Genomic DNA, 16,251 nt, shown 5'->3' on the forward strand with positions numbered 1-16,251 from the left:
CGTTAGCAGTCATTCCCCATTCCTCCCTCTGCCCAGCCCCCGGCAACCACTAATCTACTTTCCGTCTCTATGAATTCACCTCTTCTGGACATTTTGTATAAATAGAATCATACAGTTATTTGTCCTCCTGTGTCTGGCTTATTTCACTAAGCATACTGTTTTCAAGGTTCATCCATGTTTAGCATATACCAGTGTGTCATTCCTTTTTCATGACTGAATAATATTCCATTGTATGTACAGACCACAATTTGTTTATCTAGTCATCAGCAGATGGACATTTGGGTTGTTTCTACTTTGGGCTCTTATGAATACTGCTGCTGTGAACATTCATGTTCAAGGTTTTGTGAGGACATATGCTTTCACGTCTCTTGGGGAGACACCTAGGAGTCCAATTGCTGGGTCATATGGAAGCTCTCTGTTTAACCCTTTGAGGAACCACCAGACTTTTCCAAAGCAGTTGCAATATTTAACATTTTTACCAGCAATGTCTTAGGGTCCCATTTTCTTCACATCTTTGTAGACACTTGTTATTGTTTATCTTTTTGATTCTAGCCATCCCAGTTGGGTGTGAAGTGATACTTCATTGTGATTTTCGTGTGCATTTGTCTGAGGACTGATGATGCTGAGCATCGCTTCATGTGCTTATTGGCCATCTGTATATGTCTGTGGACAAATGTTTATTCAGAGCCTTTGCCCATTTTTATTTGGGTTATCTTGTTATTACTGAGTGAAAGAGTTCCTTATGTATTCTTTACATATATAAGTCCCTTATCAGATATGATTTGCAAATATTTTCTTCCATTCTGTGCACTGTGTTTTCACTTCTTTGATGGTGTCATTTGAAACACACGTCTTTAATTTTGATATAGTCCAACTTATCTGGGGTTTTTTTGTTGTTATTTTTGCTTGTGCTTTTGTTGTCATATCTAAGAAACCATTGCCTAACTCAAGGTCATGAACATTTAAGCCTGTGTTTTCTTCTAAGAGTTTAGCTCTTATGTTTAGGCCTATTGTCCATTTTGAGTTACTTTTTGTATGTGGTGTGAGGTAACGGTTCAACTTCATTTTTTTGCATGTGGTTATCTAGTTGTCTCAGCACTGTTTGTTGAAAACATTGTCTTTCTCCCGTTGAATTTTCTTGGCATCCTTGTTGAAAATCAGTTGACCATAAATGTGAAGGTTCATTTCTCTACTCTCTATTCTTTTTCATTGATGTATATGTCTCTGTCTATCCATCCTATGGCAGTACCACCTGTATTGATTACTGCAACTTTGTAGTAAGTCTTGAAATTGGGAAGTGTGAGACTTCCAAATTTGTTCTTTTTTCCCAAGATTGTTTGGCTATTTGGGGTCCCTTGAATTATTGCTGGTGTTTCTCTTGTAAATATAAAATATAAAATATGAAAAGATCCTAATCTCTTGTGTCTAGATAACTTGGGGAGAAGTCAGCTGTCTTGGGAGCAGCAGAATGGTGGAAAACACTCCTGGCCTCACCGTTTTCTCACTTTGGCTTTGTACTTGATCCATGTTTAATGTCTGTCTGCCCCATCATGCCTGTGGGTTTGGGTGTCTGCATTCCGACGAGCAATGCAAAGTTACAGTGTACTGTAAAATGGGGAGGTGGGGATCTATAATTTAATGATATGTTCTCTATATAAGGCTTCTTCAGCCTGCCACCCCACAGGTTTCCCCCCAGATCGCCATGATTTTCCAGTGAAAGGAATCTTATCTGTAAATTCTACCTATGGTCCTTAATATTAAGGGTCACACAAGCAAGGTGCAAAAAAGAATAAAAAATGTATTTGTTAAATATGGGCCCCATCATCCTGGGATTGTTAGAAAGTTCTAATTCTGCCTTCAAACAGACACAGTCGCCAGATGTCATCTGACTCAGCAATACGTTTTTCTAGGACAGTAACTGGTTTGTTTTTGGGTCATCCCAGCACGAGGCCGTGCGTGCAGAGGGATGGGGTGGGACTTAGTAAATGTTCCTGATTTTTATCAGTTGAACCCGCTTCATTGTTCAAGTCCTTTTCTCCACGTGGTACAAATTCTTGAGGCTATGAAGGAAAGTTGTATTTATTTCAATGTATTCCTTTTTTGTTTTTCAGGATGTATATACAAAGACTATATCTTTATGGTCTTATATCAATAGCCAGCTGGATGAATTTTCTAATCCCTTCTTTGTGAATTATGAAAACCACGTCCTATATCCTGTTACTAGTCTGAGTCATTTGGAATTATGGGTAAACTATTATGTGCGATGGAATCCACGAATGAGGCCTCAGGTACCTTTTTGTTTTTCTTTTCAAAAAAAGCATATCTTTCTGCCCAAGGAAACATGGTGGTGTAGAATTATGTGGAGGTACACAGCTGATGAAGTGTTGTAAATTACTGCATTTGTCAGTCCTTCCGATGACTCGACTTGGTCACAGCTTACAGACTCTGGTAGCACAACAGAAAGAGGGCACGTGCCGAGTCACAGAGCACGCACCCCCTTGAGGAAGCGGTCGTTTCCCCCTCCCTTTTCACTGTAACATCTGCTGAGATTGAAGAAATATTACAGAACAGTGCACAGCAGGGCCAGGCAGCCGAGCTGTGGTCGCCCTTGGTGTTCGGTGGCTGAGCTCTTCCAGCTGGGTGGCCGGGATAAGGTGGGTGTGGGTGAGGAGAACAAGGCAGCCAGCCCTCACCTCCACGGGCAGATGGCTTTCTACTGAGTGTTCTGGGCTTTTTTTTTTTTTTAAGTTGAATTGTCTTCGGGTTTACTGGCCGTGCACCAGGAGCATGTCTCCAGGGCCCAGTTTGACCTCATCACTTCTGTCGGCCCCAGATGTGCAGATACGCCTTTCCTCTCTGCCCTCCTCCTGCTTGGTCCCTCCCTCTTGCTCTGTGCCTTCAGAGTCTCTCCAGCATGTTTCATCTGTCTCCTTCTGCGTGGGCAGCCGTGACAAAGTCCCACAGACTGGGTGGGTCAAACAACAGAAATGTATTGTCCCCCAGTTCCGGAGGCCAGAAGTCCAAAATCAAGGCGTCTCAGGGTTGGTTCCTTCTGGGGGCCGTGAGGGCAGGATCTGTTCCAGGCCTCTCTCCTTGGCTTGTAGACGGCCATCTGCTCCCTGTGCCTTTTTTTTTTTAAAGTTTCATTTTTTAAAAAAGAAAAATTTATTTATTTATTTTTATTTATTTTTGGCTGTGTTGGGTCTTGTTTCTGTGCGAGGGCTTTCTCTAGTTGCGGCAAGCGGGGGCCACTCTTCATCGTGGTGCTCGGGCCTCTCACTATCGCGTCCTCTCTTGTTGCGGAGCACAGGCTCCAGTCGTGCAGGCTCAGTAGTTGTGGCTCACGGGCCCAGTTGCTCTGCGGCATGTGGGATCTTCCCGGACCAGGTCTCGAACCCGTGTCCCCTGCATTGGCAGGCAGATTCTCAACCACTGCGCCTCCAGGGAAGCCCTCCCTGTGCCTTTTCACATCATCTTCCCTCTATGTGTATCTGTGTCCAGATTTCCCCTTTTCATAGGGACACCAGTCATACTGGATTAGGGCCACCCTACTGACCTCATTTTAACCTCATTACCTCTGTAAAGACTCTCTCTGCAAATAAGGTCACATTCTTTGGTACTGAGGGTTGGAATTTCAACTTACGAATTTAGGGGGGGACACCTGTAATAGGCCCCAAGCCCACTAACCATGGGGAGGACTGAACTGTTCATGTCCCTCTCAGTCGCGTGGCACGTGAACGTGGACAAGGCCGTCACTTCACTAACCTTCCCTCCATGGTAGGAATTCGCTTGCTGTAGCCTTGGCTTCAGGCTCCGTCCTGACAGTGCAGCCTGCTGCCTGGGGCACCACTTCCTGCTTGTGCACGGCTCACCACTCGCCTCGCCTCGCCTCGCCTCGCCTCGCCACTCGCCTCCTCTTTCCCTTACTGTTTCCTTGCTCCGTCCACCAGTTCCGTGAAGCTTCAGCTATGGAAGCCCTTTCGTCCTCTAACCCTCTGAGTTGGCTGCGCTGCCCTGGAGACCTGACGACTGTCCTCCAGAGCGTCACTATCAGGGCCTGTTCAGCACAGCACTTGTCCTTCTCCCAGAGCAGCCCCTGAACCGGGCCTCCCGTCACCCCCCACCTACGCCCCCGTCTCCTGGCCTGCGATGGATGCTGCATCCCGCCAGGGGCCCCTCAAACCCTCTGACCCCAGAACGCTTTCCCTGCCCTCGGCCTCACACCATGCTGACAGGGGACGCTCAGAGAACCTTTTCTTATGAAACCTTCCCTGACCTGACCCGCCCCTGCACTTACTCTGAGGGCCCAGCTTCTGTCACCGCATACGAGGCAAATGTCTAACGCAGGCACGGGGCCACTAGCTGCTTCCCGCGTTGAAGTGGCCAGGGCAGCGGGCACGTCCACACCGGCGCGGACATGCTGGGCGCCAGCAGGGCCAGAGCATGTTTCTACCTACTGAACACCAGGGTTCTGGATTTAATGTGTGTTTTGAGTAGCAAAAATGCCAACTTTTAGGAGTTGTAAAATGTTCCCTTTATTGAACAACATCTGAAGTTGAGGCACAGTCTCAGCTCTTTTCCCATGAAACCAAACAACAGTATACAGTTAGGCAACTTCTTTGGTCAGTGGTCAGTATTCGAAATACAGGTTTTCAGTTTCGTGGCCAGTAAGCCATCAGTCACTAATTTCAGGCGTCCTGTGCTCACGCCTGTACCGACGAGCACCCCTCCTGTTAGTTCCATGGCATCTGGAAAGTTAACAATCGGCCGTGGCCTTCAAAAAGCCACCTCACGAGCATGGTCCCCAAACCTGTCCCCTTCCCTCTTGTGAGTAACCCACGTGTCTTGAGACCCTGGACTCGTGCAGCCAAAGTCAGTCCCGCGACGGCCCCTTTGGCGCCTGGCGGCCTCCTGTCACCCGCCCCGCCCCCCCAGGCCTCTGGGTCTGTCATCTCAGCTCCCGGATTCCCTTCTCCGGGCCACAGGGACAAGGTGGTGTTCATCGCCATTTCCCTCTCCTCTTAGATTTGGCATTCTGCAAGGCTGGCCCCTGACACAAGCGCTGTTATGAGACTGAATCACCCCCAGGCGAGCTCCCGGCGCAGCGCTCCGCCCTGACCCGGTGCCCTGACCCGGCTCGTGGTCTTAGGCTGCCAAATCCAGGGCCCCTGGAGCGCTGCTTTCCAGTCTTGAGTCGCTTAGGCACCCAAGCCTTCCGGCAGCTCCTTCCTACGTGTTGTGTTGTTAGAAATACACCAGGGCTGAGGTCTCCTACCGCCCCGCCCCCCTCTCCCACCCAGCTCCCTCTGCTGGCGCTACCAGCCTGGCCCTGTGCTGGTCACGAACTTGGTGAGGACAGGGCCCAACTCCTTCTTCAAGCCTGCATGCTGCTGCACCCTCCTCTGTTTTCGAGAGCACTCGAATTCGTACTCGCCTGAGCGCACTCAGCTCAGGACGATCGTGAGAAGCACAGGCATTGCTGCTCCGGGATGAGGCTCTCGGGGGCGCCCCGGCCAGGGCCAGACCCCGACCCTAGCAGTGAGTCAGTGCCCGCTGCGTGGAAGGTCCCCAGCCTCCTGAGACCTCGCAGGGGTGCGAGTGGCAAACGGATCCCTACAGAGCCCGGCACAGTGCTTGGAGGGCTCAGGGGGTGGTCTAGCTTTGTGCGTCCCCCGTGCATCTTCAGGTGAGGACTTGATCGCAGGGGCTGTGGGCCACTGCGGCTTTGCAGGAGGCTCACGGTAGCAGCGCAGCACAGCACAGGCACGGGAAGGGCAGCAGCGGGGCCTGGCCAGGGGATCAGCGTGAAGGCTGGTGTCCAGTGATGGGGCAGGGAGCCGGGCTGGGCAGAGCAGAGGCCGGGGCAGGAAAGAAAGGCAGGGGCACAAGGCGGCTGGCCTCTTTGAGGAGGAGGGGCTAGGATAGCTGCCTGGAGGGGGCCGCCTGGGCCTCCCTCAGAGGATGGCTGTGTGGGGACTCCCGTGGCGTTTAGTGTCACACATGCTGGCGCTGGGCGACTGGCCCTGAGATGGGCATTTTCTCAAACGAGCATGCCTTTGATCTATTGTAAATGAAGATAACGTGTGACAAAAGATAACGAAGGCTGCCTGGAGACTAAGATGAGAGTCTCGGGCCTGGGCGGGTGTGAAGTCGCGTGTCACCCGCATGGCTCGCCTCTCTGACCCCAGGGCCTGGCTGTTGGTAAGGGTAGCTTGATCGCAAAGCGACTGGAATCAAGTCCCACCAAATGGGAAAATACCCAGTGGGTCCGAGGCTAAGAGGGGAGCTGTTGCCCACCTCCCAGTGGCCTCTCCTTGTTTGGGGGCCTTTGCCATGGGCCTCCCCCACTGCCGCCCCCTCTCTCCTCCCTGGGGCCGAAGTCAGGAGTGTGTTCTGAGCCTCTTCTGGGCGGGTTACCAGGCACCCTCGCGCGTCGTGGACACCTGGCCGCCTCCCCCGCCGCCCCTGCCTTGTCTGGCTCTGTCGTCCCTGTCCCCCTGCCCCTCATCCCTCGCATGCGCTCACCTCTCTGGGCGCTCACTCTCGGGTCTCGCGTCTCTCTCACCTGTCTCCTACCTTCCCTCTTCGTCCCCTGGGGTGCTCACCACTGGCACCCCTGATGGGATGGCTCCCAGACCTCGTGGGGAGGTCATGATGAAACACGCAGGCGTGGCAGGAGTGCAGAGTCTCCAAAAGGCCCCCGCCCAGAGCAAGTGCCCTTCCAGCCTGTCCCTGTAGCATGAAGCCCAGCCTGTGAGCGAAAAGGGTCAGGGGATGGTGCCCCAGGCAGAAGGGACAGCACACGTGTGGCATCTTCCAAAACCTGGAAGGTTCGGGAATGCAGGAGGGGAGAAGAGGGAGGACTTGGTGAGGGCTGACCAGGGGAGGCAGGCTGGGGTCAGACCACACAGGGCCTTGAAGCCAAGGTCAGGATCTTACCTGCAGGCCTGCAGGAGGAAGCCAGTGGAGGCTGTTCATGGCGTCCCGGAGCCTGGCCGGGGCTCAGGGCCCAGGCTGGTGGCTGCTGCCCCTTCGCCCCTCAGGCGGCGACTTCCCTCCCTGGTCTGCTTCACTCCACGAGGGCAATGCCAGCTCTGGGCTGTCTGGGCTGCGGCAGGTGCCCAGGGCAGCTTGCGAACTGAGCGCGGGAGGGAGTGGGCGCTGTGGCCAGAAGAGTCGGGCTGGGAGGCTGGGAGGCCCCACAGCCCGGGAGCACCGTTCTCATCTCTGTGCTCCGCGCATCGACGGGTGCAGGAATCGGCTGAGGCGGGGGGCGGCGCTGGCGTGGCCGGCACAGGCTTTGTGAACAGGGACGGGAGCCAGTGGCCTGGGCCCCTCCCCCAGCACTGCCCCCTCCAGGGCCTTCTGCCCGCGCCCGTCCAGGCTGATGAAGACACGCGGCTGCGAAGTGCAGGAAGTGCTGGTTTAACAGCAGGGTTTTCAGTCAGCAGCGCGACGTACGGAGATGCAGAAACGGAGGTGCAGGGGGTGTGCGGGGCCACGGCCATCGATGCTGCTGGGTGGTGGCCTCAGCCGAGGGAGCACCCGCTGGGGAGGACGGCCAGGCCACGGCTTGCGGGGAGGGGCCCCTGTGCCCGCGGCGGTGAGGGCGAGGGGCGGGAGGCGGGGGCCGGGCTGGGGAGCGGCGGGAGGCGGCGCTGACCCGCGTCTCTGCCCGCAGACGCCCATCCACCAGAACCTCAAGGAGCTGCTGGCCGTCCGCGCGGAGCTGCAGAAGCGGGTGGAGGACCTGCAGCGGGAGGTGGCCGCGCGCGCCTCGGCCTCGTCTGAGCGGGGCTCCTCGCCGTCACACTCGGTCACGCCCGTGCACACGTCGGTCTGACGCCGCTGTCCCTGCGGCCCGGGCGGGGCACCTGCAACTTGTCCGATTAAGGCCCGTGCCCGCCACGTCTCAACGGCGCTTTCCACCAGTGACCGACCGTGTGCTAGGGGACAGCGTAAGTGCTGTTGTCTCGTCAACACCCTTTTCCCTCCTTCCAGCGCCTTCCCAGGGCCGAGTGGGGGACACTCGAGCGAGCGGAACGCAGGGCTCAGGCTCAAGGTGGGGAATCCTCGTGAAAAGCCACCCCGCTCCCCTAGTGGCCATGTGGCAGCCCCGTGGCTCCTTCCAGCTCTCCGCTCCCCCTCCAGGGCTTTTCAGTTAACTCTGTGCCGGGGAAGACAGGCCGTCACCGTCTTCCCCAGGGCCTCCTCGCGCCAGGGGTCCTCCGGTACCACTTCTTGTTGTGTACATATGAGGTATTTTTAAAAAAGAGAAACATGCCTTTATTTTCCTACGTCCTTTTTTTATGTTTAGACTAGTCACCCAAGGAGGCATCTGCTTGACGGGACTGGGTGAGGAATTTTCAAACCAAGCTCATGCTAACTTTGACGTGGTACATTTGAAGCACAATTTGAATGTGGCCACTTAAGGCCATGTGTTCCGTCCTCACCCGACTCTGGGACCTGCCACTTCCTACTGCTGACAGCTCTCTGTCACAGCGGGTCTGCTCTCGCCTGTTATCTGCTGTCTGAAATAATCGTTCTCGTTTTATCGAGATCCCTTCAACTCGGTTTATTCCTGTCACTGCATGTCGGTATTTTAAAGCAACCACTGCGCTGTGACTTCAGATGCCGAAAGCAGAGCACTCGCCTCCCTCCGTTTCCTCATCTCAGAGCCACTCGGGCCTCTCCTCCCCATCTCACACCTTCTCTCACCGGCTGGGCTCTGGGACTCCATCAGTCTGGGCAGGAATTAATTGACCGTCAGCTGGTTCATCCACTAGAGCTAGAGCTCTGAGCTGCTCCGCGTGGCGCGTCATGCAGAATCTTGCACATTTGCGCCCCACCCTCCTCCTTCTGGTGCCCAGGGCCGCGCCCATTCCTGCCAGCCCCGCCTGGGACCCCAGCGCTGCAGGAATTAAGCTGGCCTTTGAGTGGGGGGAGCTCATCGGGTCAGACCTGCATGCAGCCGCCTTGTAGTATCTGGTTGGTTTCAAATTCCTGGATGCTACCCAGAGCCCTACACAGCGACCTGATTTGTGACAACGTCATTCTTAAAGGTTTCTCACACTCAGATACTTAGGAGATGGTTTCAACTTGGAACCTTCTGAGTCTTACAGAAAATTATCTGGTATCTATAAGGTATCAAATATTCATTCGAGGTAATTTGATAACCTAAAATCAATTCTCCATTTTTATCATCTGGGGGATTTGCTTCTAAACTGTGTTTTAATTGACATAACTTTTGATTCATGCTTCCCACATAGCTGAAACCTTATTTATGAAGGGATAAACTGGATTATTCACTGACATACTGATTTTTTTAAATGGGGACCCTTTTTTTCCCCAGAAATATCACATAATCCCCAGCTGCACTAAGACTGCCAACCTTGGTGTGGGCTGGAGGCGGCTTTTGACAGAGCCAGCGAAGCCAAGTGGGCCATCCTTGCCAATGTCAGCATCCTGGGCCCTAGGAGGACCCCTAGAGGCTCCCATTTGGTTTGAAAGCAGCACAACAGATCATTTTCCTTTGTGTTCCTAGCACAGAACTGTTTGTTTCTAAAACAACTTGAAGTACAGTTTTGTTACCTAAGCACTTCTTTTTTCGGTTTTATTTAAGTGTACTAGAATGTAAAACCTCTATGGTTCAGATTTTTAAAGACTGGTGCAGTATTTTATTTGCGTCATCTGATGCACTGTATTTCCATCTGTAATTAAAATAATGTTTGCTCCGTGGTCTCATTTTTTGTTGTCCTTTTAAGGTTTTTTTTGGTGATTTTTTCCCTTGTGGAAAATTAGTAAACATTCAATACACGTCATTTTATTATATGCCAAGCACAGTTAGTGCATGTAAAGTACCCTTACGTGATTTAATTCATTTACTAAGTTGTAAGTGCAATTTATCATAAGACTTGAGTGTTTTGGCTGAAATGGGTAACTATTCTGATTTTAAAATCTGAAACGCCCCTGCACCTTAACCTTGAGAAAATGCTGAAGATGTGAGGAAAGGACTGGACCCCCTGAGAGGCAGGTGTGGCCCCGAGGAAGCAAGGCCAGCTTTCTAGCCCATGAGTGCTAGCTCTTAAGTGGGACAGACTTCTGAGAAGCCCTGGGGTCCCCCTCCCCCCGCTCCAGAGTCTCCGGAGGGAATGCTGGCCTTTACGGGGCTATAAGAGGCCTGGACGAAACCACGCTGGCCCCTGCGGCTCACCCTTCTTCTAAGGCCTGGTGTCCCTTTCCTTCTCCACGCAGCAGTCCCTGCAGCCGTGGGCCCCGGCAGCGACAGCCGAGTGGCAAGGCCGGGAGGGCCACAACTGCTGCCCGGCAGAGTCACGAGGGGGCTGGGTTTGAGGACTCGGTGCTATTTTACTACAAGGCCGCTATGGCAGGAAGGCGCCACCCAGCGCACTGTGAAGCCCTGCCAGCGGCCCCCGCACCTTCCTCACGCTCTCTTCTCAGTTTGCAAGGCGCACCGTGTGACAAGCGCACACCTCGTCCGCAGCAGAGCACGCTGCACGCGCGGCCCTGGTCCCGCTCCGCTTTCTCGGGCTCAAACAGCCACACGTCACCTGAGTCGACCCCGGCTACTGGCTTTCTTTGAAGAAGGCAGAGCAGTGGGCTTAGGAGTCGCGAGTTGGGGGCCTGCCTCTGCCCCTCCCTACCCCCGTGACATGGGGCACGGCCTCAGCTCCCTGTGCCACGCAGGGGACCGCCCCCGGGAAGCCCGACACGAAGCCGCACAGCAAGAGGGGAAGTGCAAGAGCCCTAACCCTCTTGAGAAAGGCCCTTGGCTGGCGGGGAGGGGAAGGAGGTCGCCTCCATATAATTAATTAGGAAAAACCAGCATCACTTAACAAAGGGAGTGCCTTCACACCATCAGAATACAGGGATCTGTTAGGTTCCGTTTTGTTTAATGCGAACACGAGAGAGCTTACAATTCACAATTAAACACGAGCACAGAGAAAGTATCGGGGATCCTGAGGTCAGTGTCCACCTCTTCTTCCTCAGAGAACTGGTACTGACCCCCACCCCAAGCAGCCGAGGCGCTGGGCCTGGCGCTGCTCTCTGGGTGCCATGGGGGGAGGGTGCCCAAGCCGGCTAGGCAGTCCTGCCTCCTTCCCCCAGGGGCTCGGAGTTGCTACTGTAAACACTGAGCCCCCTCTCCCCGTCCCCAGTTAAGCTGACAGTGATCAGATACTGTCAGCTGGCCTTTCTAGCTCACTCACCGTCTCCACTACCACCTAGGACGGGCCCAAGCCGGTCGATGCAGCCTCCAGGTGGACACAGCTACAAGAGCCCCCGGGCATCAGCCAGCAATGGTCCCCCACCCCCCCGTCCCCAGGATGTGAGCCCTGCAAACGGGTGGGTGAGTGACTTTCAAGGCCTCTCCGGTCACTGGTACAGGGCTGGGTGCTAGGCTCTGGGCTTGCCACACAGGGCACCGAGATAGACAAGAAGAGCGCGATGGGTCTCTCTTAACCAAAGTCAGTGCTACTGAGAAAATGGATTTGCAGAGGGCGCTGACTTCACATCACAGATAGGATTTCAGGGTCTTCACCATCAGATGAGCCTCGCCGCAGAGCTAAGGTGGCCCACCGGGGGCGCCATGCCCGGCCATGCCCAGAATCACATGGGCCACGTCACTTCCTAGTCACTGCCGTGACTGACTTCTCTATAAATGTCCACCTTCCCAGTGGCTGGGAGAGAAGCATCTTACCACACGCCAAGTGCTGCCTCGTCTCCTTCTTTAAAATGCTTGGGAACGTTGGTGAGCAGCCCTCCTAACGCGATGAGCTTCCGAGCACTGCCCTGATCCCTTCCCAACTCCTGTTACTCAGGACACGGGCCCTCCCTGGGCCCTGAGGTCACCCTGTTTTGCAGTCATAGCTTGCTGTCACCTAAAGTCCCTCAGAGCTGCCTCCAGCCCAGCAGCACGGGGGTGGGGACATCAGCCCTGGCCAGCCTGGAGAGGGACGAGCCTGGCAAAGCTGACAACAACCTGTCCCATGAGGGCAGGGCGGGGAAGTCCTGGAAACAGGCAGACCTCACCAGCGACCGCTCTGCTGCTCACTTCCTGGAGCTCGGGGGCCGCACACGATCCAGCCTGCCTGGCATAAGCCTGCAGGCAGGGGCGTCGGGGGGCCCACGGCACGCCCTGTATAACACGAACACACGAGGCCATCTAAGCTGCGGGGTCTGTTCAGATGTCAACCGTCTCCCTAAGAAGTCGGAGTTGCCTCATCCCAACCTAGCGGACGTGAAGGGGCTGACACAGCAGTCCTGCAGCACGTGAAGCTGGATTAATAGGACCCCGCCTTCCTGCTGACTCACACGATGCTTCCAGAAGTGCTCTCTGACACCGCAAACTCATTATCCATAGACGGTGGCTCTAGACTCTAGCTCAGCCGGACAGCAGCGCTCCCAGGATCAGGACCACACGTGGGCCTGACAAATGTTCCAGGAAGGCAGCTCTGCTCCAGCCAAACACGACAGCGGCCACAGGTCCGGGTGTCCGCGGGCCCCCACGCGCTGTCCGTCAGAGGGCAGGCAGGGTGACTAGAGACTCACCGAGTCCGGTGAGCTCCCACACCAAGCCAACGCCCCTCTCCCCGCCCCTCCCCACTACGTACATCTTCAGGCAAACAATGGGCATGCTTCAGGCTCTGATGCTCGTTCTTGAGGTCTGTAGCTTTTGCTACCAAAATAAGCACACACATGCCCCCAGCCCCAGTAGAAAACTCACTGCCACAGCATAAATGATCCCTCAAACTAATCGTGTCAGCCTGGAGACCACGTCCGGTCCCACGGCATCATACGGGAATTAGGCCTGAGAGCCACAGCCTCCTACACATCCAGAAGATTCCTGAACTCTCAAGGCAGGGATACTGTGACATGCACGTTTTCACTTAAATGAAAGGCCACCACTTGTGCCAGCTCTTGGGAAGCCCAGCGGCATAAGGGCTGCAGCTGGAAAGAAGGATGGAAATAAAAACACCCCTGGGTGTGGCACGTGAGCGGTGTCACCCAGCGCTCACCGGCGTGCTCCTTGCGGCCGCACCCCTGCCGACAGCCCTTCCAGGTCACCGCCAGGACTGCCTCCCCGCAGAAACCCACCCAGCAAGGCAGTGCAGCGGAGGGGATGGCAGGGCCCCAGGTTCAGACTCTTGCCCTGCAGCACGCGTGGCCTCTGGCCGCCCTCCGCTCGGTCTCCCCCTTCCCAGCTCACTAAGGATTTCCGCAGAAAGGCTCTCCAGAGGCCGTGCGGCAGGGCAGGTGCACGAGCCAAACTCACGAACACCCAGAGCTCGTCCGGAAACTGAGAACGACAAGAAGCCAATGACATCGAAGGAGCAGCATGGCAGCCGTGGGTCCAAACGAAACAAGGAGCTGGGTCCCAAGCAGCGGCCCTGTGTGCCCACAGCCTGCCAGGCGGAGCGGGGCCTCACGTCAGCCCCTCAGATCCGGGGCGGCTCCGGCGGCGGCGGCTCCACGGACTGTGTCTGCAGCGCTGAGTATTTCACTAGGGACAGGAGAAACCCGTCAGCAAGGAGTCATGTCCAGCCCACACGAAGACACAGAGACACAATCATGTCCTTCCCTGGGCACAGAAATCCGGTTCCCCATCTGTCTGTCCCAGACAACTGGCCCCTGGCGCCCGCTGTGGCCCTGGAGACAAGGAGGGAGCAAATGGACCCTGTGACCAGCTCAGCCTCCACTTTCTCATCTGTAAAGTGGGAATGGTCCCGGCGGAGTGACTGGGAGGAGTTTTTTCGATTTTTTTTTTTTTTGGCCACGCCGCGTGGCTTGTGGGATCTCCGTTTCCTGACCAGGGATTGAACCCGGGCCCGGGCAGTGAAAGCACCGAGTCCTAACCACTGGACCGCCAGGGAATTCCCAAGGGAGGAGTACTTTAAATAAAGCACGTAACACAGCAACTGGCCCATGGTAGGTACCAACACCGTGGTGGCCAAGAATTGAAAACATGAGTACAGTGACTGCAGCTGTAGAGTCCCTTTCCCCACGTTTGAAATCCAGCGCTATCGAGTCCATCCGGCGTTCTATCCTAAGTGACCGGATGGGGCCCTGCACCCATCGCAGCCCTGGGTGGTCCCTCCGGCCGCAGCCTCAGCGCCCAGCCCAGCAAAAGCACGCCTGGGCTCCGGTCTCTCCCGCCCACCCCGGCCTGGAAGCCCTTCCCCGGCCTCGGCTGACGCCAAGCGTCCTCCTCCCCTTCTCCGTGAAGCCTTTCCCGGTCGCCTCGTTGGCATTCTGGGGCCACAGGCTGCATCTGCCTTGAGAGGTTGGCCACTGCAGGCCGGCAGCCTGACGTCACGCAGCCTGTAATCGCTCACCGCACCCGGCAAGTGCCTGACGATCACAGGACGGCGGGGGTGGGCCTCCCTCTTGCCTGTGGCAGTTTTCAGATGGAAAGGGCCCGGGTCTAGGTCTAAAGGTCCCCACAGCTTCCGTCGGCATCTGGCCGGCGCGAGTCTGTTTCCGCTGGCGGGGAGCAGACGCCCTGGCTGTGGCCCCCGTGTCCCTGGCGTCAGCCCATCGTTCTGGCTGGAAGTTCTAGAAATGGACGCCTCTGAGCGTCCCGCTTTCCTAGCCCGGTCCTGCTCAGGGCTGCGCCCACCCGCCAGGCGGCCTTCGGCGGGGGACGGTGGCCTGCAAGTCCTCACCTTGGGGCTCCTCACACACAACGGCCTCCAGGTGCTCCCCCTTCACGTAGTCCGCACTGAGACCCTCTGCAAAAGGCAAAGGGCGGAGTTGGTGACTGACGTGGAAGCGAAGGGTCCCCGGCCATGAGGGGGCACTCCTGACCAGGCCCTCCGTCGTGGTGAAAAAGCCCAGCCCCCTTGACGAACGCAGACCCCTGCAGCCTGGGCCCCCCAAACGTCTCTGTCCCCTCATCTGGGCGGAGAGCGGCTGGCAACGCGTTGCCCTGCCCTGGACTTCTCACCCTCCTCCTCAGATGTGACGTGCGGCAAAGGCCCCGACACCCATCCCCGTTGGCAGGTGCCACCACGTTGTGAGACTGCGGGCCACACAGCAGCTCCGCCCGGCAGAGGGGGCACCCGATGGCAGGGCTCAGCGCCACCCCTGGGTCCACGTGCTGGCCCAGGAGCCAGGGAGGCAAAGAGGGAGCCAAGCACTGCGTGAGTGACTGATGGAGACGGGGCGGGGCAGATGGCTGGATGGGCTCCGCCGGGCAGCAGGAAGGCGGCTGTCTGGGCCCCAGAGTGGAGGGCCCAGGACCCACGGACGGCTGCTCTGGTCTAGTGAGTTATTTGGGCTTCCTCCCCACCTGCGTCCAAGAGGGACCTGGGGACTCTACAAAGCATCCTCTGCAGGCCAGCACTCAGGCCGCTGCTTGGGGAGACTCAAGAGGCCATGTCTTGTCCCTGGATAAGCCGGGGACTGGAAACCTCCTCAGAGCCCTGGGCCTGTGGGAAACGCAGGCCACAGTTCTAACCAACCGACTGAGCAGGCGCCAGCGTAAGTCACTCCGCCATCCCGGGCTGCGTTCAGGCTCCTCACGTAGAAGGGACGCCTGCCTGCCCTGGTGCTCGCTGGGCTCAAGGCGGGCATCAGATGGGCCCAGGAAAAATGCGGGTGTCGCTTGTCGGCAGGTGTGGGGCGGGATGGGTGACGGAGCCGGTGCAAGCTGTTCCCAGCGGATGGGCCAGGGCCAGGAGATGCGCCCTGAGCCTCCTCATCTCTGCGCAGCTGCCAAGCTAGCATGCGCCAGACTGCCTTCTGCCCATGGGCAGGCCTCTGGTTGCTTCACGGGGATGACCGCCAGTGGGCATCTGAGTCCTGAACAGGACCTCCACGCCCGCCCCAGCACCCTGAAATGCACGTGGAAAACTAAAGATGGTTGTGGTTTCAGCCAAGTCGGTGAGCGCCAGGGAAGGGGACGGGCGCGGGGTGGAGAGTGGCGACAAGGAACGAGAGCAGTGGGGGGTGGGGGGAGGGGAGGGGAGGGGAGGACCATGAAGTGTAGAGGCCAAAGCAGAAGAGGAAGATGAGTAAGTCAAAGCACGTCGTTACCTTGACCTTCTGCTGCATCTGAAGGCAAGACACAAAGCTTAGGACCCTGGAGCAAGAACTCAGCCCCCGGCAACAAGACACGTGGGCTTTCCACGCGACACGCCGACCCTTGGCACTGAGGGCAGAGACATGGGGAGCAGAGGGTCCCCAAGGCTGGGACCCCTTTGGTGCCAGTCGATACCGCAAGCCCCTGAG

The 16,251-nt window shown here is 56.3% G+C and overlaps 2 protein-coding genes and 1 long non-coding RNA gene across 21 annotated transcripts in view; 1 reads left to right on the plus strand and 2 right to left on the minus strand.

Moving 5' to 3' along the window:
* The window catches only part of MTMR1 (myotubularin related protein 1), a 67,469-nt gene extending 57,731 nt beyond the window's left edge, over positions 1-9,738 (plus strand). For 6 of the 15 annotated variants that reach the window (XM_082445768.1, XM_082445769.1, XM_082445770.1 and 3 more), the window contains 2 exons: positions 2,112-2,288; positions 9,353-9,738. In XM_082445768.1, coding sequence (XP_082301894.1) covers positions 2,112-2,288; positions 9,353-9,544 — 369 coding nt within the window. In that variant the 3' untranslated portion in view covers positions 9,545-9,738. Of the gene's footprint in view, positions 1-2,111; positions 2,289-7,681 lie in introns of all 15 variants that reach the window. The other 9 variants (XM_082445761.1, XM_082445771.1, XM_082445762.1 and 6 more) reach the window with 4 other exon arrangements.
* On the minus strand, positions 3,164-7,672 carry LOC309652244. Its single transcript, XR_014258617.1, has 2 exons — positions 6,940-7,672; positions 3,164-6,823 (listed from the first exon to the last, which is right to left on the minus strand). It is a non-coding gene; the product is annotated as an uncharacterized lncRNA (long non-coding RNA).
* A 1,146-nt stretch (positions 9,739-10,884) lies between the features above and the next one.
* CD99L2 (CD99 molecule like 2) overlaps positions 10,885-16,251 on the minus strand; it is a 105,430-nt gene continuing 100,063 nt past the window's right edge. For all 5 annotated transcript variants that reach the window (XM_082445803.1, XM_082445805.1, XM_082445802.1 and 2 more), the window contains 2 exons: positions 14,685-14,750; positions 10,885-13,522 (listed from right to left, as the gene is read on the minus strand). In XM_082445803.1, coding sequence (XP_082301929.1) covers positions 13,458-13,522; positions 14,685-14,750 — 131 coding nt within the window. In that variant the 3' untranslated portion in view covers positions 10,885-13,457. The remainder of the gene's footprint in view (positions 13,523-14,684; positions 14,751-16,251) is intronic.

The sequence above is a fragment of the Balaenoptera physalus genome (assembly GCF_965194825.1).
Source record: "Balaenoptera physalus genome assembly, chromosome: X".
Lineage (NCBI taxonomy): Eukaryota > Metazoa > Chordata > Mammalia > Artiodactyla > Balaenopteridae > Balaenoptera > Balaenoptera physalus.